This window comes from Siphateles boraxobius, unplaced genomic scaffold (assembly GCF_051911475.1).
Source record: "Siphateles boraxobius isolate OS27281-9 unplaced genomic scaffold, OSU_SipBor_1 139, whole genome shotgun sequence".
Taxonomy (NCBI): Eukaryota; Metazoa; Chordata; class Actinopteri; order Cypriniformes; family Leuciscidae; genus Siphateles; species Siphateles boraxobius.
Window position 1 is genome coordinate 282,757 of NW_027508743.1, and position 22,050 is coordinate 304,806.

Consider the following 22,050-nt stretch of genomic DNA (forward strand, 5'->3'; position numbering starts at 1 on the left):
AATTATAATTTGTAGGCGATTCATGATCATATCTATGATCAGTTATTAAAATTATATTCCCTTTATTTGAGCTAAGAATCGCTACACACCTCTGAGATGCACCGGTCTCGCATCTCTCACAGAGGAGCGGAAGCATAAAAGGAGGAGCGACGACGCTGAAGATAGAGAGAGGAACAGGCCTGATTTTATGTTGTGTTTTCTTTCTGTTTTGTGTGGCCAGCAGTCGTCCGTGAGGGGCTGCTGTCTTATACTTTTGTTTTCTATTTGTTTATTTTATGATTAAATTGTATGAATGTTCGCCGGTTCCCGCCTCCTTCTTCCCTAAATCTTAAACCCTGTTACAATATATATATATATATATATATATATATATATATATATATATATATAGAAAGTGTACCAATCTACCCATACTTGAAACTAGAAAATTAGTTTTTACCAGTATTTGAGAGAGATCTACAAACATTTTCACTCTGCTACAAGGATCAGTCGCGCTCCTCTGAATGATGTATCATCATCTTTACTGTTATTATCTTGTCAATTCATAATAAAAGATCCATGTTTGCCGTTATGCCAACATTTGAGAATATACAAATGTATTTCAAATATCTCAACAGCTTTAAAACTACTGATATTTATAAAACTAGTTTACATAAAAGGTTTCATAAAAGTATTTTGTTTTACATTTTTTATTTTTAAGACACAATTTTAAATCGTTTTCTTAAGTCTGTTCATTAGTTCGGACAGTTGCAGTACCTGATATTCTGGGGGTTTAAGATAACAAAACATAAAATAATATTTATTATTTAAATGTACTAAAAGTAATCGAAACTAAATAGGTTTTATAGAACGATGTGATATATGTCATGAATTTATCAAATTAATTTAAAAGGAAAAAATGCACTTGGACAAAAAAATACACATATGATGTGCATATTCTTTTTTGTCCAAGTGCATTTTTGACCCAAATACTAACCCTGTATTTTTGAACCAAATACAGGGTTAGAACAAAGTATGCCAAACTAGACACACCTGAAACTGATGGGTCACTATGGAAACAAACGAGGGCATAATCTGTAACCATAAAAGTCAACAAGGATAGGATCGGGAAAACAGGCAAACAGGAACAGAACAAAACCAAACCAAAACACAGTGAAACTAATGCTCATGACTGTAACAATGAGTGATACTATTTCAAAGTGGTTTCTGTCATTTGACATTTGAATATTGTATTTACCTGTTTAAAAAATACTAGATAATACTGCTAATAGAGATTAGAAGTGAAAAGAGGCGAGACAATTACATTTTAAAGCATCCGTGTGAAAAAAAACCTGGAAAGAGACGCAAGGATTTAGAGAGAAAAACGACTCGGTTACTAACGTAACCTCGGTTCCCTGAGAGGAGGGAACGAGTATTGCGTAAGTAGCTTACGCTATGGGAAAACTCCTTTTCTCGAGAATATTGAAGTCTTTATGTAAAACGCATTGCAGCTGCACAGCTGACAGCAATGAACGAAGGCAGCTCGGTCATTGGCTGTGCTGCGGCAACTTGCTCGAACCAATGACGGGGCGACTCTGAATGCGCGACCAATGAGCCCGCTTCGCGCCCGCGCGCGTCAGAGCCCGCCAAGATGGGCGTGGCCAAGAGCTATATATTGGGCGCCCCGTCATGAGAGTTCTTTAGGTTAAAACGACTGAAGCGATCTAACCAAGCACAAGCACGGCAGCTTACGCAATACTCGTTCCCTCCTCTCAGGGAACCGAGGTTACGTTAGTAACCGAGTCGTTCCCTTTCGAGAGGTCTCTCCTATTGCGTAAGTAGCTTACGCTATGGGAACACCATGCAAAACGCCGTGCGTGCTGAACTTCGCCTTATGATAGCCAGAGGCAGGTGCCTGAGCTAAAAAAGCAAAGTTATCATCCAACTAGCCGGCAGAGGCGAGCTTTATATGTGGGAAAGAATACAGAGCGGCTAGAAGGCGCTCAGTGTGACACAAGCACATACATAATCTAGATACGAACTCGTAGTTCAACTAGCATCATGCTGATAGTACATTGGAATGCAGTGTCGGGACCTGTAGGTTGTAGAACCTGATAAATGTGGACGGTGAGGCCCAGCCTGCCGCCGCACAAATATCCTCGATCGGTATCCCGCTCGACCATGCCCAGGAAGAAGCCACACTCCTGGTGGAGTGTGCTTTGACTCCCCAGGGGCATTGAAGTCCCTTAGCTTCATAAGCCAGCGCTATAGCTTCAACTATCCAGTGAGAGATTCTCTGCTTTGAAACGGCGGAACCTTTCGTACGGCCGCCAAAGCATACAAACAGTTGTTCTGTTTGTCTGAATAGGGCAGAACGCTCCAAATACACTCTGAGAGCCCTAACGGGGCAGAGTAGATTAGCGTCGTGTTCGTCTGCTGGGGACGATAGCGCAGTTAGGGAGATAACCTGTGCTCTGAAGGGAGTGGTGAGCACTTTAGGAATATACCCATGTTTCGGTCTAAGGACGACCCTGCAGTCGTTAGGTCCGAATTCTAGGCAGGCAGCGCTTGTCGAAAGCGCGTGCAGGTCGCCCACTCTCTTGACCGAGGCGAGTGCCAGCAAGAGCGCAGTCTTGAGCGAGAGCTGTTTAAGGTGCACGGTTCGGAGTGGTTCGAACGGAGGCCCTTTAAGAGCGTCTAGGACAGTAGCTAGGTCCCAGATCGGCACTGAGGGGGGGCGTGAAGGGTTCATCCTCCTAGCGCCCCTTAGGAAACGAATAATTAGGTCGTTTCTTCCCAATAGACGTTCCATTACGGGGTCGTGTGATGCTGTGATGGCCGCCACATATACTTTGAGCGTGGAGGGGGCGCGGCCCGCCTCCAGAAGCCCTTGTAGAAAAGCGAGTACGTTCGTAATCTCGCATGTTTCAGGGTTCAGGCCCTTGGCATTACACCAGACACTGAACACTTTCCATTTCTGGGCATATAAGCATCTCGTGGAGGGCGCCCGCGCCTCAGCGATGGTTTTTAGTGCTCCGCTCGTGAGGTTCCTGGGAACCCGTTGAGGGGCCATGCATGAAGGGCCCACAGATCGGGGCGGGGATGAAATATCATCCCGTTGGCCTGACTGAGGAGGTCTGGCCTCAGTGGAATCGGCCGTGGTGCAGATTGCATTTGCATCAGATCTGGAAACCATGTTTGGTTCTTCCAGAGTGGGGCTATCAGCAGCACTGCGTTTTTCTCCTCTCTGACCCGACTGATGACCTGCGGTAGCATCGCGATCGGGGGAAAGGCATATAAGGGACGGCTCGGCCAGCTCTGGGCGAGCGCATCCATGCTTTTCGTGAAGAAAAGAGGGCAGTGCGCGTTCTCCTTGGAGGCGAAGAGGTTGATCTCCGCTTTGCCAAAGGTTTTCCATAACCAGTGAATTGTCAGCGGGTTGAGAGCCCATTCTCCTGGGAGAATTTTGTCTCTGGATAGCATGTCCGCCCCCTGGTTCAGGGCACCTGGCACATGCGCTGCTCTCAGCGAGCGCAAGTTGGGCTGGGACCATAAAATGAGTCTCCTGGCCATTGAATGCATGGAGCTCGACCTGAGTCCACCCTGGCGATTTATGTACGATACTACCGTCATGTTGTCCGTTCGGACCAAGACGTGTTCGTTTCTCAGCTGTGGGAGCAGGGCTCTGAGAGCCAAAGCGACCGCTTTCATTTCCAGACAGTTTATGTGTAGGCGCTTCTCCGGGTTTGCCAAAAGCCGGAGACAGGCCTGCCCTCGTAAAGGGCCCCCCAACCTATTTTGGAGGCATCTGTCGTTATCATCTTTCTCCTTGTGTTCACACCCAGACTCACGCCTGACTGGTACCAGTCGGCGGCTTTCCAGTGCGTCAGGGCTTTTATACAGCCGTGGTTCGCTCTGATTAAAAGGTGGCCCGAACGCCACGCGTGAGTAGGGACGCGGCTCTTGAGCCAGCGTTGGAGAGGGCGCATATGCAACAATCCTAGCTGGAGTACGGCCGATGCTGAGGCCATGAGACCGAGCATCCTCTGAAACCGCTTGACGGGGGCGAGCGCGCCCGCCCTGAATGATGTTGCAAGGCGCCGGATGGTGAGCGCGCGCTCTGATGAGAGACGCGCTGTCATTTGCATCGAGTCTAGAACTATTCCCAGGAAAGAAATCCTCTGGCTGGGAGATAGTATGCTTTTTGCAAAATTGATTCTTAGACCCAGGCATTCTAAATGGCTGATAATCCAAGATCTGTGTGTTATTAACTGACTCTCTGATTGTGCTAGAATCAGCCAATCGTCGAGATAATTCAGTATTCGCACTCCCCTTCGCCTTAGGGGGGAAAGTGCTGCATCCATACATTTCGTGAATGTACGGGGAGCCAGGGACAGGCCGAACGGAAGTACTGTGTACTGGTACGACTGTCCCTCGAAAGCGAATCTCAGAAACGGCCTGTGATGAGGCGCTATTGGAATGTGAAAGTAAGCATCTTTCAGATCCACTGAGAGAAACCAATCTCCTGGGCGTACTTGCGCGAGGATATGCTTGGTTGTTAACATTCTGAACGAGCGAATCATTAGTGCTTTGTTCAGGTGTCTGAGATCTAGGATGGGGCGGAGACCGCCATCCTTTTTCGGGACGAGAAAATAGCGGCTGTAAAAACCTGCCTCGCTCAGAGAGGGGGGAACAGTTTCCACAGCGCCCTTTTCTATTAGTTTGCGCACCTCGGTGCGTTGAACATGTGAGCACTCTTTTCTCACTTTCGTCTCGACCATAGTCGTAAAACGTGGTGGTCTGCGAGCGAACTGGAGCGAGTATCCGTGCTTTACTATATTCAATACCCATTTCGGCATATCTGGAATATTTTCCCATGCCGCTGCGTGTACAGATATGGGCTGAATACAGGCTAGGGGCGGGCCGCTGTGACGCAGGGACCCGGCCAGCGAATCGCCTGAGCTCATAGCTCTCAGAGGCGCGGGCGCGCGCTGAGCAGCTGAGTGAATGGGCGCGTGTGTGATTACAGCAGCGCGCGCTGTGTCTGTAAAACTCGCGGCCTGGGCTGGGGTTGTGTTTGACACTGTAAGGACAGTGTTTATAAGTGGGGGTGCATAAACAGTGGTAGGCACACGCGTCACTTTTATAATGTTTCCCGCTTTTACTGGGGATGAATTTATAACTGTGTGAACAGTGCTTGTGTGTAGTGGTGCGTACATGACCGTAGGCACGTGATCTACATTCATGGGGTGCGCAGCTTGAGCTGGGAATGAATTTGGCACTGTTTTGACAGTATCTGGGAATGCACACTTTGTGGACATGTGAACCCTTAGTGACACAGGCAGAAAAAGACTCTTTTTGTGTTTTCTGTGCGTCGCCGTAAAAACGGCGTTTGTTTGCAGGTGAGCGAGCTCTGTGACTGGCCCATTGACTGCTGTATGAACATATCCAGCCGCCTGTAAGGGGACTGGGTATTGCTTGAGCTTTTGCAGAGAGAGTGGTCCGGCTTTTGCGAGACACGCACTCTCTCTTTTTATTCTTGTGGCTAGGACGGCTTTCGAGGCTCGGGGTTCAGCACAATCTTGGGCCGAGGACCCCGTCGCTCAGAAGGCGGCTTGCGGTTGTGAGAGCGCGAGCGGCGTCGAGCGTCAGCCTGAGGCGCGGGCTGAGAGGCGGTGGGGGCTGTTCTAGCCCGCTGCGGCTGCGGCGGCCTCTGTCTGCTCTGCGATGAGCTGGAGCGCTTGGGCAGGAAATGCCGCATAGCTTGTGAAGCATTCTGGGCCTCAGTGAAGCGTTCGGCGAAACCCTTAACCGCCGGTCCAAACAGCCCGCTGGTGGAGATAGGCGCGTCGAGAAATGGCGCCTTATCCGCGTCCTTCATCTCAGTCAGAGTCAACCACAGATGGCGCTCGAGAACAGTCAAATTAGCCATGGCACGGCCGATAGACTGGGCGGTGGCCTTCGTGGCTCGCAGGGCTATGTCAGTCGCGCTGCGTAGGTCCTTAAAGGCTTCGGGTTCGGGGCCAGACTCGTCCATAGAGCGGAGAAGCTTGGCTTGGAACACTTGAAGTACCGCCATAGAGTGAAGCGCTGATGCAGCTTGGCCGACGGCGGCGTAGGCGCGACCGGCGAGAGCTGAAGTAGTGCGGCAGGGCTTCGAGGGGTGGGAAGCTTTGGCTTTCCATCCGGTGGTGGAGGGCGGGCAGAGATGATTGGCCACGGCCTCCTCGAGGGGCGGTGTTCCCTCGTAGCCTCTTTCCTTCGCGCCGTCCACAGAGGAGAGCGAGGAAGAAAAAGAAGGCTTTAGGCGCGCAGAGTGGGGGGCTTTCCACGACTTGGTGAGTTCGTCGTGAACTTCCGGGAAGAAGGGAGAAGGCCTTTGCCGAGGGGCCTGCTGGCGCCCCTGCAGAAACCACTCATCCAGTCGGCTCCGGGTTGGTTCTTCGGGAGAAGACCAATCGAGCCCGAGGACTTCCACGGCCTTAGAGAGAACGCGGATAATCTCGCTATCCATGGTGGAGCCCCCGCTCGCGCTAGCTAGCGTCGACGGGGCGGGGTCGAGAGTGGAGCCCGGCCAGTCGTCCGATGCAGCGTCGATTGACAAGCTGTCATCCATTCCCCCGTCGTCCTCGGACGCGCCGAAAGTCACAAGGCCCACCGCTCTGCTAGAGGGGTGTGGGTCCGGCTGGGTGAACTGAACCGGCGGTGGGGAAGGCAAGAGCGGCGGTGAAGCACGCGGAGACTGGCTCGGCGTGACGTCACTGAGCTCAGGTTCAGGAAGCCTCTGTGAGCGGCGCTTTTTCTTAGTGCGCGGCTCGAACAGAGGGATGGCGGCGATGGGCTCGCTCACGGCGAAAGCGGCGAGGCGAGCCCGCAGTGCGGAGAGACCCAGGTCGTCACATTCGGGGCATCCGCCCTTGGTCAAAGCAGCTTCTGCGTGGTCCCGGCCCAGGCAGCGAGCGCAGATGATGTGACGATCCCCGTCCGGGAGAAGGTCTCTGCACGACGCGCAGGAAGGCAATTGAAACAACGCCTTGGAAAATTTGCTCTTTTACAAGTGTCGCAGAGCGAACAGATGTAAATACTTGCGTGAGCAGTACGCCGGATGGCTCAGTAGGATCGCGTTAGAAGGCGGCTGAAGGTGCCGACGTCCTCGTAGCAAATCCCGCTGGTATGCTTTTCGACGGCGAAGCTTCAATAATCCGGAGGATCCAGCGAAGAAGGTGTTCGCTGAAGGAGATTAAATCTAAAGAACTCTCATGACGGGGCGCCCAATATATAGCTCTTGGCCACGGCCATCTTGGCGGGCTCTGACGCGCGCGGGCGCGAAGCGCGCTCATTGGTCGCGCATTCAGAGTCGCCCCGTCATTGGTTCGAGCAAGTTGCCGCAGCACAGCCAATGACCGAGCTGCCTTCGTTCATTGCTGTCAGCTGTGCAGCTGCAATGCGTTTTACATAAAGACTTCAATATTCTCGAGAAAAGGAGTTTTCCCATAGCGTAAGCTACTTACGCAATAGGAGAGACCTCTCGAAAGGTAACAAGAGATTCTTAATGCATTCTAGTGAATTATTTTTGGGATATATCTTAAAGTAATTCAGGAGAGCAGAGCACAAATGCGCAATTTATATTGTCTTTTTCAGACTGTTAATACAACCCCCCCAACCCCCACAAAAATAATCAGGAGGAAAAGAATGCAGTGACTGAAAAGAGCCATTGCCACAGATTTTATTGTCTTTCCGAGTCACATTTTTCTCTTGACATCTGAAAATAGATCATTTAAGAAAATGAGAGACTAAAGAGTGCCATTGTTCTCTACAGGTTGAGTAATTGTGGTGTGACAGATGAAGGTTGTGCTGCTCTGGCTTCAGCTCTGGGATCAAACCCCTCACACCTGAGAGAACTGGATCTGACTGGAAATGAACTAGGCACATCAGGAGTGAATCTGCTCTCTGATGTACTGAAAGATCCTCACTGTAAACTGAAGACACTGAGGTAAATCATCTCTCTGAGAGTCACACACTCACGGATACTCACAATGAAATATTCTCAAATAGTTTATAGTTGTATCAGTTCTGACAGGGATGTATGATCATCTGTAGAGTTTTATCGACATGTATCGAGGGTTAAAAGGAAAGACAAATACCTTTTACAAAAAATATCATATACACAATACAGGTGAGTTTTTTTATTTCCTTGAGATGTGAAGCTGATCATGTGTTTTGCAAACACATGTGGTTTGTGGGTTCGCAGTTGAACATGGTTCCTCAGTTCCAGATGGTTATTGGCCTTTAGAGAAGAGGAGTCTAGATATGGCTGAATAGCATTTCTCTGTCCATCCTGATATTAAGTAATAATAGTTGTATATATCATTTGCATACCGATGAAAAGTTGGAATTGCCCCGCTTATTACACCACTACTTACCAAACAAAAAATAATTGGACATGAAACATTGTTTTGAATGTATGTAATGTCTTGTAATTTTGTCATACTCCCATAAAACAAATGAAAAGATTCTAAAATGTTAATGATATTGAAATGAACCTCTTCAAGCACCATGTAGAAGTGGGTTTCTAGACTGGATCTGTTAATTGTGTCATGGATTAGGTCTCTTTCTGATTGTGAAGCTCCTGCTTATCTGAGTTGTAGATCCTGAATTTAAGATTGCCATTGTTCTCTACAGGTTGAGTAATTGTGGTGTGACAGATGAAGGTTGTGCTGCTCTGGCTTCAGCTCTGAGATCAAACTCCTCACACCTGAGAGAACTGGATCTGTCATTAAATAATCTAGAAGCATCAGATGTGAGTCTGCTCTCTGCTCTAAAGGATGATCCCCATTATGAATTGAAGATGCTTTTGTGAGTAATGTTGTTACTTTTGTTATATATTGTTAATTGGTTGCTAATTATGTTTGATATTAAGCAGTGTTTAACTCTCTGATGGTTTTCAAAAAAAAGTCACACTCGTGGTCTTCGGGGTCTATTGGACCCCAGACAACAACATTTAATTGTGTAACCGAAAAATATTTTTTTTTTAACAAATATAATTTTACTCGCTTCATTAATGTTTTTACTCAACATTTGTGCAGTTTTTGTAGAATTTATGATTTTTAAAACATTTCTATAAATAAATAAATAAATATTTAATTAAATAGGATTTTTACAAAAAAACAGCATTTTATGTTAAATAAACTTTATAAAAGACCCAGATTTCTAACTTTCATTCCTGGGGATACCATGGATAATTTTACAAGGTTTAATGTAAGATTTTTGCCCATTTTGTGGAAAATACAGGTTAAAATTTGTAATAAATCACTTTAACCACTAGATGGCTATAGAGCTCCATTATATGCTATTTGCTATTTGAATTACTGAAAGATATAGTTTCTAAAGTTGGATTCAGTTGGATTCATATCTAAATATTATAAAATCACAATTATAACTAAAAATAAAATAATTTTTGTCAAAATTTTTTGTACTGAAAAAACACAGCACACACAAAAACAACTACAACAGTGAAGTGCCAAACCAGCAGACAGGGTTGGACATTTACATTTTATTTTTATTTTTATGTGTACAGTGTCACCAATTTATTTTTCTGGTGGTTCTGCATTTTAGATTATTTTATTTTACAAATGATAAGAGAACAGTTTTTATAGTCTGTATGTATTCCTGTATAAATGTATTCATCTTTATGTGTGTGTTTGTGTGTGTGTGTGCGCCTGTGGTGAGCATGATAATTTTGGATTGTGGATGTTTTTTGCATTGTTGGAAGTGTGCCACTTTATTTCTGTCATTTCTGTCTATGTGTTCTACGTTGTTTCTGATTTTGATGATGTTATTTTGTCTATTTTGATTGCGGGGTCCAATAGACCCCGAAGACCACAAGTGTGACTATTTTTGTCACGCCAACATAAAAACAGATATCATAAAAAAAATAAAAAATTTGTTGTAGATCTAGAAAGTGTTGAGAGCCGTAGAAAGTTTCAAACCATTTGGACAAAGAGAACATTTTTTTTTATTTGAGCAAAAGTCATTTGGGGTCCAATAGACCCCGAAGACCATCATGATCATGTTTGAGTTTTAAACCATAAATGCATTAATTTTTGATATGCCAAAAAAAAGAATGATTAATTTTATTTCAAAACAAGAATATAATATTTTCCAATATTGTTTTTACCACAGTGGTGTATTTTAAAATAATTCTGCTTTTGTCCTTTTTAATGGAATATAAAGCTAAATATGTAGCACCATTTGGAACTTTTGTTATCATAAAAAAAATCTGACAAAAAGTATTATTATGGATAAGAGTCAAAGATCCAGTGCTGTATAGTTAAAATGGCTTTTGTAGATCTATCAACTGTAGTTGACACCATGTATCACAGGGTTATTATCTTTCACTAATATTGATATATAGTTTGTTATAATTGTTGTAAATTGGATGATGCAATAATGTCGCACATTTGACTGTTTTACCTACAGGTTTTAGAACAGCTTCTCTGGATCAGCAGATTGTGAATAAAGAGCCACAAGAGACACATCACATTCAACAGCATCAACAGACACAAACCCATAATGATCATCACAGAGATGTGTTTGTGTAACTACAGAATGATAAAATTCTTAATCCAAAATTAAACAAAATAATTTTGTTTCTTTTGACATTTGTACTGGTACTTCAGTTTACATAATGTAGATTGTAACAATCTGTGTATCTTCTGTTCAAAACCATATTACAAAAGATTTCCACCTAACACAAAGGTTATGTAAGGTTGGATTTCCTGCAGGGGCTCAAGATGCAAGACTACCGAATGACTAAAGAAACGTTGTCAGCAAGATGGTAGAAAACTTTACGTTTCTTGTCTATTATCACCCACTGCTACTTATACTAACGCCGGAAATAAGCACAGTTACAATAGCCTAATATGTGGGAAAGCGTTGCTTTAGAGTGACAATATTATAATAGGTAGCAATTCAAAGTGAATACCAAATCAAAACTAGTTAGCACATCCTTTGCAATTGAAAAGGTTTAATGACAAAATATTGTTATGGTTACACTTAAAATAGTTACAAAATACATGTATGAGATGATGATAATTTATACCATTAATTGTACCCAGCATATATGTAAAATGTTACCTGAGGGATAGAGATAGAGAGAGAGAGATTTGATTTTTAACCAAACAATTGTATTCCATACAATCAATTCCAAAAATATCCTACACTATCCACCTTTTTCCTGGTTAGCGAATTTACCCATGATTCATTGCGGGTTTGAACCGGAAGCCGGTTGTCCTTTCCGGTTCGAAGCTTTATGAAGATTAAGCGCCGCTCGCTCAGAACCTATTTTTTACAGTCTATGTTCAGAACGCCCGCAATGATGTGCTGGTTAGAAAATATGTGAAATAAGTAGGGCTGCCCCTGTCCGTGCACGACTGAAGTTGGATTGGAAGATATGTATACTATATGGGAGAGAATGCTAAACCATAATGAGCGTTTTCGTAATATATTGCCTATTCTGCATCTCAACGCACGCATAAGCTTGCCACAAAAAACTCGGCAAAAGTAATGATTATGCATTAAACATTTGAATTGTTTATTAATAACTAGGGTTTTCTGTAAGTGTCGACTGCAAAAATAAATTTGATGATACTGACTCGCCATCTTCGCAGTAGTGAACGCGCCTATAGAGAGAAATGCACACTTCATACGAATTAACCTATAGCCTACATAAGCAGAGAGCAGCCCATTTCTGCTCGTTTTTAATTATTTTGTTTAAAAGTACACATTTCAAGCTTTCTATAGATATACTTATCATGTAAGTGAGGCAAGTAACTTATACGCTGAGTTTCGTTGATTAATAAGACGCGCTGCAGTTCACGCGCCCGCGCCCCCGTGTCCTGTATATCTACTATTTGTGCTTCTTATTTAATATTCCAGGCAATTTGTTGATATAACATTGATAAAAATGAAGATACAATTTATACTAAACGAAATTCACTTTAAAGAAAGGCTTTCTACAAAACAAAATTTGATAAGTGGTCAAAATCATGTCTGAGCCATTCCAAATGTTTTCCGATATATTGGGCATCTTATGATCATATCTGACTCATCTTATGCGGTTCCCTTTTCATATAATCAACATAGATGAAATAAATTAAAAAAAACATTATATTGTGAAACTTAAATATAAAACGTATGTTTAGTTATTTTTTGTTTAACTTATATTTAAGCGTCACACTGCTCCGCTTTGCTCACGCGTGCTCTGGTTTGTAGCCTATAGCTTTTACATGCATGTGTGCGTGATGTGATGGAGGGTGCGATTCTCGAATATTAATTGCATAATACCCAGCGATCTTCGAATATTATTTTTGCTTGAAATGCCCATCCCTACTGGTAACGTATTACACATTTTTCGTTGGATGATTCAGTTTAGCGCAGCTAACGTTAACCAAAAACGTCTACTCTCTGGTATTGAATGTAACTTAGCTGATACGAACCGGACATAGGCATTCTCTCCTTTTTATCTTATGCTCAAAGCACCAAGTTTCTAAAAAGTTTATTCTCTTTTTTGAATTGTTAAGAAAACCAACAACAGCACATGTAGAGCCTGAACTCGTTCTCTCACTGCTAATACAGTACGAACCGGAAGTAGGCAACCGGAGTCGTCGCCATGGCGGCGCCCATTGTTTAGAGCAGAATAAGGTGGATACACCTCGAATAAAAAAAAGAGAAAAAGATAAATCCACTTCCATCACATCACAGAAAATATTTTTGTAGCACCACTGCATTTTAAAAGATGCAATATCATTCATTAATGTATAATACTTAGTCAACAACAATTTGAAACTTAACATAGGCTTTAAATAATCTCTTGGCCAAGTCTATTCTCTATTCTGTTTTTCCTCCTTATATAGATTGCAAGTTTCGCTTGACCAATCACAAAGTTGATCATCTGACATTTTACTCTTTAAGCATTATGCCTGAACTTTTCTCCAAATTTTGAAAACACTTGACTCAATAAAACAAAAAGTGATTTAAAAAAAATTCTGAAAAACTGTTTCCCTTCAACCACAAAACACACACTTATCATTAACACTTGGATTAATAACAGAAATGAATGCATTAACTGCCACAGAACCGTGTAAACTAAGTTACAATGGTGTAAAAATGTCCATTGTAAGTCTCCAGACTTCTTAATCAACGGTGGTTTATAAAACACTCTCCAAAATGGTTTAGTTTTCTCACCCATCCCAAGCTTCTCTTTCCAGACAGTATAAACTCTCCCATTTAAAGCAACTCTATTAAAAACTTTCACACAACACTGATATAGAACTTTCCCCTCTACTATATCCAAGGCCAAGTCTTGCAGTTCGTGAAGGTCTAGCAAAGGACCTTACATATCCTTACAGTCCGGATTAATTCTAATTTTCGGAACAGGTTTTTTTTTATTTTTATCAGGAACCTCCAAACCCTTTCCAAAACCCTTAAGTAGTGTGATTTCCTCATCTGTGAGCTTCTTCCTCCACTTTTCTACAGAAGGGGGTGGATTGGAATCCACTGCTGCTTCAATGTATATGTAATGAGTGATTATAATCAAGGTATTAATCAACATGTTTCCTTCTAAATATCGAATGAGTTGAATGACTACTCTGGAGATTTTACTTTGTTATAGAAGTAACCAGTGTGATTACTGAAATGTTCTTTTCATGTATTCTTTAATGTCTGTATTTGATATTTGAATGCAGTAGCAGTGATTAAATGCTTATTTAGCCAAGCTTCCAGAAATGAAAATGGACTTGATTTGTGTTTGAGAAAGGTCTTCAATGTGTTAAAACATATAGGGGTCATTGAAGCCAATAGTTTAAGGGACCATTTCTTTGTTCAAGTCTTACTTTCCAGTTAGACTTAAGTTTAGTTCTCCTTGAGAGAAAGAACGTATTATCTTGATGTTTTGAGAGGACTCTCCTGTTTATAGTTAGAGCCTGGCCAAATCCAACGTTGGAAAAGCTGTGTGTCGTGTGTGTGTTAGTCTTCTTGGTACAGGATAAGGAACCACTGGCATTATTGGAGATTGACTGAGTTGTTGTTCTGGGCATTCTGGCGCCCAGCAACCCAAATCTGAGACCTGGAAGGTCATGACGTGCTTAACTTTAGGGTCTGAGTGTCAGCTGCATAATCCATGAAGATATGCTTCCATCTATCTTTATACGCCTGGAAAATTACTGTTTATCTATTTCTTAGCCAATGAGAATCATTCAACTTGTAAGCAATGACGTATCTTAGACTTTGGGAATGGTAACTGTAAGTGGTGGCCTATGAACTCCTGTGTGAGTTTTGAAGCTGACTCTACTGATGAAACTGCAAACTATCTTCAGTAACACTTTTCTTTAATTTATTATAATTCTGACTCTGGGTCTTCATTCTTCATATCTGGTTCTGGGTCTTTGACTGTAAATCCCCTTCCACTACTATTGTTCCTGTGTGGCTGAATTGACCTTTGCCCCAGCATCAGAGCTACTGCTGCAACATCGCTTAAATCAGGGCCACCCACACTGACAATTTGCCTCAGCTTTACAGTTCCAGAGGCACACAACTTCTGAGTGAGGCCTGGTACCTCATCTGTTACATCTAGACGAACCCCTTTGACTAGGGGCTCCCCTAAAAGCCAAAATAAAGAGTCTGAATTGTCCATTCTCTTGAGAGTGAAGAGTCCCCACATTTTAAAAAGTCCACAATAAAAAGGAGATACATCATTCAGGTTCAACTTCCTGTAATCCATAAACAGGAGGCCACCATCAAGTCCAAGTCCCTCCAGCCTTTGTAGAATGACCTTGGTCAAGTTCCTCCACACCAGATCATCAGGGCCTGTGTTAGCAATCGCCCTCGCGATCTAAGACCAATGCGACAGGAAATCCCAGTTGAGGTGAATTTATTGTGCAGACAGCGCAGTTCCAACAGCAAAAACAAAAACAAAGAAAAATAAAATAATAAAAATATATAAATGTTGAAATAGAAAATAATATAAATATTTACTAGTTCTTTGTGGAAACCTAGCCACAACAGCAGTTGTATCGTTTGCTTAACAAACTTTCTGGAACCCAAACTTCTATAGGTTTGCTTCCGCTTCCACTTCACATAACCAACCTGACCTCTATTCCATTGCACCAACTCTGGCAGCCATTTATAGTCTAGGCCAAACCCCTGGAGTGTACCATTCTACAGGTAAGTTTTACTTTCTTACATATGCACTTCTTATCACCTTATGCATATAAAACAACATCTATCCATGGTTAAGTTACACAACAACACAATAGAACAATTCAACTGATGAATTAATACATATTAACCTTGTTTTACAGGAATATTGGAAACGCCCAGTTACATCATACCCCACATGGTTTCTTCCAATCAGTCAGCGCGTCCACCATGTTTAAATACTCTGCTTTTAAAACAATGCATGTTTGGTCCCTGGTGTTTCCCAAGCAGGTAAGTTATATATGTTATAATGTGTAACCCAAGCTTCAACAAAGATCTCAAATCAAACATGTGTATTGTGGTTATTGATAACAATGAATGAACAATGTTAGCGGCTAATGATACCCAAACACATTGTACATATCCACTACACATAACAAGCAAATACACATCGTACCCTTACATATCTAAAACACACTATACACAATACCTACAAACATTTACAAACATTGCACAAGTCGGAGTATACATGATATCGATGTCAGTAAACATACTGTGCTAATGCTGCGACAATATATGTGTGTGTGTTTGATATGGTGTATGTGCATACAGTCCATTGATGATCATGGGGTTGCTTCATGACAGCCTGTTAAAAATCTCTGAATGAATTGTAAACGAAATGTTGCCATTCTGCTTGGCAAATGGATCAAACCCTGTCCAACTTCGACCTTAGAAACAATGGATAGATTCCACTTTGTGGAATCCAGTGCAATCGATACCCAAAAAAAGTCCACAAAAATTCTTTGCAGATGAGATAATAACCCTATGGGTGGATCCACACAGAACAGTTTATGCCAGAGTATCAAAGCTACCAAATTGTTCACTATCAACACTGAAAGACAACACTTACCCTAAAAGATAATTGTGAATGAATCCACTTCCATTTAGCCAGTCTATCTACCATCTTCTCTACTACCCCATCCCAATTTTTTGTTGTGTAATTGTATGTCCAAGATAAACTCCAAAATATTTGAGACCTCCCTTTTTCCAGGTTATTCTATCAGGTAGAACTGGTAGGCCTTACTCCCATTTTCCTAAAGCCAGTGCCCCGCTCTTTTCCCAATGTACTTTAGCAACTGAGATAACTCCAAAGTCTTTCATAATACCCGCCATTTGGTTAATATCTCGCTGCCCATTAACCGTGATTATAACGTCATCAGCATAAGCTGAAACTTTAAATATATCACCATGGTGCAAAGAAAAACAAAGGCTCAATAGCCAAAGAATATAACATTCCTGATATTGCACAACCCTTTCTAATGCCCCTAAAAACCTTAAAAGGGGCACTCAAACCACCATTGATTTTCAAAACACTTTCAATGTCCTGGTAAATAACTTTGATCATATTAATAAACTCCAATCCAAGATCAAAAGCATTTAAAGTTTTCCAAAGATATCTGTGCTCAACTCTGTCAAACGCCTTTTCTTGATCGATAGAAACAAGACCCAAATCAACACTAGAAAGATTGCAAATATTTAAAATATCCTGTATAAGGCAACCATTAATAGATCTTCTGGGAACACAATAAGTCTTCCCCCATCACCTTTTTCAGCCTATTAGCCAGAGCTTTAGAGAATATTTTCAGGTCAGAGCATAGCAAGCTCACTGGTCTCCAGTTCTTTCTTGTAAATTGCCTTTTTTAGGTAACAAGGTAATCACCGCTCTACTGCAGCTTAAAGGCAACAGCCCCTCTAAGCTCTCAGCCAGCAGGTCATTGACTAGAACTGCCCAAAACTCCCTGTAAAACTCAACAAGGATTCCATCCATGCCAGGGGCTTTACCCCCCTCCATCTCTTTCAGAGCAATGAACAGCTCCTGCTCACACAAGTGGCCGCTTCAGCTCCGCTTTTTCAGCTCATTATTTCAGAGGGTTCTGTTAACTCACGCCCATCTTCAGAGCACAAACAGTGAATGCAACGACTCTGACCATTCTCTCTCAAGACTGAAAAAGAACTTGTGAAAGGTTTAAAAAGCGAGATCGAACCAATGCTCCTTGTGCCCTAACTCCTAAAAGGTCTATAAGAAAAGATTTTTTGGATTTGAAGGTATTGTAGGTAGAAAGCCACAAAAATACTTTTTGTCCAAATTTGTTTAAACTGTCTTTATATATCAATGCATAATTAAAATGTAAGTACTCTGGAAAAGAAATTATAAAAAAAGAGTGTCTGAAGTCCTCTCAGGACTGCAATAAACACAGCTCATTATTCCATTAACTCCCACCCCCTCGCTTCTCGGCTCCTTCCAAAGCCACGCCCCCAAAACAAATGAACGCGCGATCCCGGCCGTTCGCATGAGGTCTATGGTTCGCTCAGTTTGAGGAGTCGGACGCGTTTACCAGCTTTACCAGATGTAGTGACATCATGTCAGAATCACAAATAATAAAATAACTAACTTTATCAGTATGAATATAAACAATTAACATGACAGTTAGTACTCACTATCAAGCTCGCATTTCGATACTGGTAAAGTTTAAAATATTTTACTAGCTCGTAACGGAATCAAACTCAATATAAGGCAAAGCTATAAATAGCTTCATCGATACACGTTTGCCGTTACTATCAGTCACACTTTGATGAAGGTGAATTTGTAAGATTCATAACATAATGATGAAGATAAACTGAGTAACATAGCCTACACTCAAACACCTTCTCACAACTGCATTGCAGACTCAAGATAATATAACACACACACCAGGGACGTGCACAGGAATTATGAGGGGCAGTTGCTCTGACCTGAAAAAAGGGCTTCCCCTACATTCAGTTGTGCTTCTTGCTCGTATTCAGTTCTGATGGTAGGCTACGGGCAACTACGCATGATTTGAGGTATGATTGCGTAAAGGGAACAGGAATTCCGGTAGGCAACAGAATCGACTGCTAAACCCAGGGCCGATCCTGAACTCCCCCTGGGACCCTAAGCAAAAGGGGCCCTTTACCTGACCTGTGACGCCGTGAGCTATGTAAACCATTTGCCATTGCCACACAATCACACCTGACACTTCAGTGCTCCCAATACAATCCTCCCTCCTTGAAACAAAACAGTAAAAGAATAAGTACAACAATATAGAACAGAATGAGGTTCAAACAAACAATATTTATTGAATAGAGTATTTTCTATAGAATGTTAACATAACAAGTGAATATTAACGTAAACATAAATAAGAAGAAAATAATAAATTATAACCCTGAGCTTTGGCTTTTGGGATTAACTTTGGTTCTCTCTACAGCCTGGGTATTTTCGGCATCAGTATGATTTTTTTTATTTATTATTATGCATGTTGAAGCAATTCTTGATTTATGGTTATTATTTACTGAGGGATGTGCATCCATATTGACCAGTATGTCCAGCTAATCAACATTTTAAATTCAATATAGCCTATAAATCAATAGTCAATCAATGTCAAATTGTCAATACATTGCTTTCTATCTTGCATAATTAGTGCAGTTGTTTAGAGTTTTTAACTACACTGAAACTAGATCATCAGTTTCTTGTTTTATAAATGTGACTTTGATTGGGAGTGCCATCATTCACGTGCATGTATTGTACAGTATGTCTGGTCTCCACATATTTCTGCTTGAAAAATGCGAGTTTCATTTCGTGCACGCGCATATGAACGCACGATAACACACGCGACGCGGTTATGTTTTCCGAGCTGCAGTAAACAAACACCGTTGCACTTTGTCGTTTATCAAAAACAAACGTAATATTTTTTTTTATTTTACTCTCACTTTTGTCAGGCACAAAGTGATGCAAGAGATGCACTGCCTGCCCAGCTAGGTTAGCAAGACCGAAAAACATCAAACTTTGCTGACATCAAACTTAGAGAGGAGAGAACACAAGTTTACCTGATTGTTGTTCCCGCAATTCACTCTCATGGGTTTTTTCTTCTTCCTCTTTTCGTGACCAGAAGGATAGTTTCGCTTCATTTTGTCACAGGCCCGGCTCCACGGGGGGGCCAGGGTGGGCCTGGCCCACCCAATCAGAAGCTTGGCCCACCCTGGCCCAACACCACATAACAGCCTATCACAAAATTGGTGCGATATTCAATTCAGCTCGAGATAGGCTACGTTATTGTCTATTTTCTACCCAACCCCTCCTTTTTCCCTCCGAGACCAGTGTTGCCAACTTAGCTATATTAGCTATATTAGGTAGCTACGTGTGCTAGTGATACATGCTTCATGAAAAAATAAATACCATCAAAATGAAAACAGCAAGATTACCTGTCCAGCAGAAATAAAGCCATCATGGAGTCACTTTTCAGCCCCTTGAGAATGAGATCCCTCAGTAGTCGCCACCGCTGGAAAGCCACGCCGATATTGACTCTCGTATGATTTCTTTATTTATCCAAAGACTTTTTGTTCATAGCCTTTTCAAATACTGTCTTCCTTTTTTTAACTTGTTTGACTTCGCTGCCTCTATATGTAGGTAACGTTACTGAGAATTTTGACTGTTCTTTCTCTGCCATAATTGTTATTACTGGCTTCCGTGCCTCTTCAAACGGGTGCGCGCATTTGGGCTGCTCCTGTATCAGCAGAGGTGGTATCCATGGTAGCGAGGGAGAGTGACAGTTGCCCCAGCCAATCATTTCTTTCGCCCGAATGGAATAATGAGCTGTGTTTATTACAGTCCTGACAGAACTACAGACACTCTATTTTTATAATTTCTTTTCCAGAGTACTTACATTTTAATTATGCATTGATATATAAAGGCCGTTTGAAAATGTGTTGAAAAAAGTATTTTTGGGGATTTCTACCTACAATACCTTTAAGAGTCTCCAAATATCTTTGGTAGCATCAGCCAAATCCTGGATTTCAACTATTTCAGTTTCTAACTTTTTCATAGATCGTGTTATGTCCCTGGTAACATTAATAGTCTATTGTTGACAAAGCATCATTATTTTAACCTTCTCAACATCCCACCACTAACTCAGATCTTCAAACTCGTCTTTTCTCATCTTACAATTGTCCTAAAAAATAAATAAAATAAAAAACATTTCCAAAATTCTTATAATTCAGCAAAGACATGTTGAAATGCCAATATGCACTTCTGGCCTTTATATTTGCTATAAATACTTGACATGTAACTAGACAGTGATCCGAAAAACCTACTGGAGCAATTACACTTTTTAATTTTTTTTTACAATATTAAGATGATGCTTATAACAATAAAACCTATCAATTCTGGCTAGGGATATAACATTTCCCCTTGCATGTGCCCATGCATATTGTCTGACATCATTATTAAGCCCCCGCAATATGTCACATAAACAACTCAACTCAACCAGCTTCCATATCACACGAGCTGAAGCAGCATGTGGTTCTACATGATTTCGATCCAACATTTTCTGTGCAATTAAAATCTCCCCCAAAAAACAAATAATCATCAGAATTATAATACTGCAAAATACTATTAGCATTGTTAAAAAAATAAACACTTTCAGCCCCACTCGTTGGAGCATATATATATATATATATATATATATATATATATATATATATATATATATATATATATATATATATATATAAACAAAATTGAATCTTTAAAATTTTGCTTTTAACAACATGAGTCTACCTGGTATTACATGTTTCAACTCATATAAAATAGGAAGGGAATTTTGACCCCTCCTCTGACTGAAATCATGAGAAAGCACTACTTCCCCATCACACTCCTTTTTCCAATTGGTTTCATTTAGACTATCACTGTGCATTTCTTGAACCATCATAACATCCAAGCTCTTTTGTCTGATTAACTCAAAAAATAATGCTCTTTTCTGTATATCCCTTGCACCATTAAAATTCTGAGTGCCTATCCTTATCGTACTCATTAAATAGTGTAGGCTATTATCAAAAGATATATAGCAAACAGTAACTTAAAATAACAAAATGACTTATGTCGTTTCAAAACCATCCTCAGTTTTTTGTTGTAGTTTCAATTTAGACACAAATTTCTTCAACCTGAACGTTTCTTGAACAGTGAAATGCTCCTCATTGTCACCCCTCATCGTCGTTGTAACTGAATCTATTAATAATTTACGATCAGCGAAAAAAGTTTTAATAAAAACGTTTCCTAAACTTGGACTATTGTTGTTTGGCTAAAATATTTTGTACATTTAAAATGTATTTTACTTTTTTAATTATTATCGTTAAAAAAAATATCTGCCGACATTCGGGCTGACAAACAATCCGTAAACAGCCGCTGACTGGTAGTACGGTTGTGCAGGGCCGGATTAAGAGTTCAGAGGCCCCTGGGCACAATATTTTGTAGCCCCCCCCCCTTAGGCAGGCCAAATGTAGCCTATATTTTGTCCAAGGACATTTTAATATGGCATTTACAGTTTTACTGACTTAAAAGGAACCTTGTTGTACTATGCTGGAGTAAAGTTCATATATGGTCATTATTTCCCATAGGAATTTGTAAAACTATGTTGGGTGGACCTCTGTGCCTCTAGGGGGGTTCGGGGGCATGCTCCCCCGCAAGAAAAATGTGTACATTTTAAGGTTAAATGCATCAATCTCGTGCTCTTTGAGAGAGCACAAGTACGCATGGCGAACTTGCAATGAATACATTTTATCAGACCGGCCCTCGCGGCCTCAAAACGCTACTGGCCCACCGGGGAAACTCCCGACTCTCCCGATTGCCACTCCGCCCCTGGTGCCCAGGGCCCCTTAGATGTCGTGGGCCCCAGGGCAAGTGCCCAGTTGCCCTAATGGTTAATCCAGCCTTGCGGTGCTGTTGAGGGATCGTGCAGCCTCATGAGGAGAAATGGAAACAAATGAGCGCAGATCACACAAAGAAACTTAATGAACATAGAGCGG

The 22,050-nt window shown here is 41.8% G+C and overlaps 1 protein-coding gene across 2 annotated transcripts in view; it reads left to right on the forward strand.

The window, feature by feature from the left end:
- Positions 1 to 13,764, forward strand: part of LOC143738142 (NACHT, LRR and PYD domains-containing protein 3) — a 56,659-nt gene extending 42,895 nt beyond the window's left edge. The window contains exons 13-15 of one of the 2 annotated variants that reach the window (XM_077230110.1): positions 7,799 to 7,972; positions 8,662 to 8,835; positions 10,459 to 13,764. In XM_077230110.1, coding sequence (XP_077086225.1) covers positions 7,799 to 7,972; positions 8,662 to 8,835; positions 10,459 to 10,465 — 355 coding nt within the window. In that variant the 3' untranslated portion in view covers positions 10,466 to 13,764. The remainder of the gene's footprint in view (positions 1 to 7,798; positions 7,973 to 8,661; positions 8,836 to 10,458) is intronic. The other variant, XM_077230111.1, reaches the window with a different exon arrangement.
- The last annotated feature ends 8,286 nt before the right edge of the window (positions 13,765 to 22,050 follow it).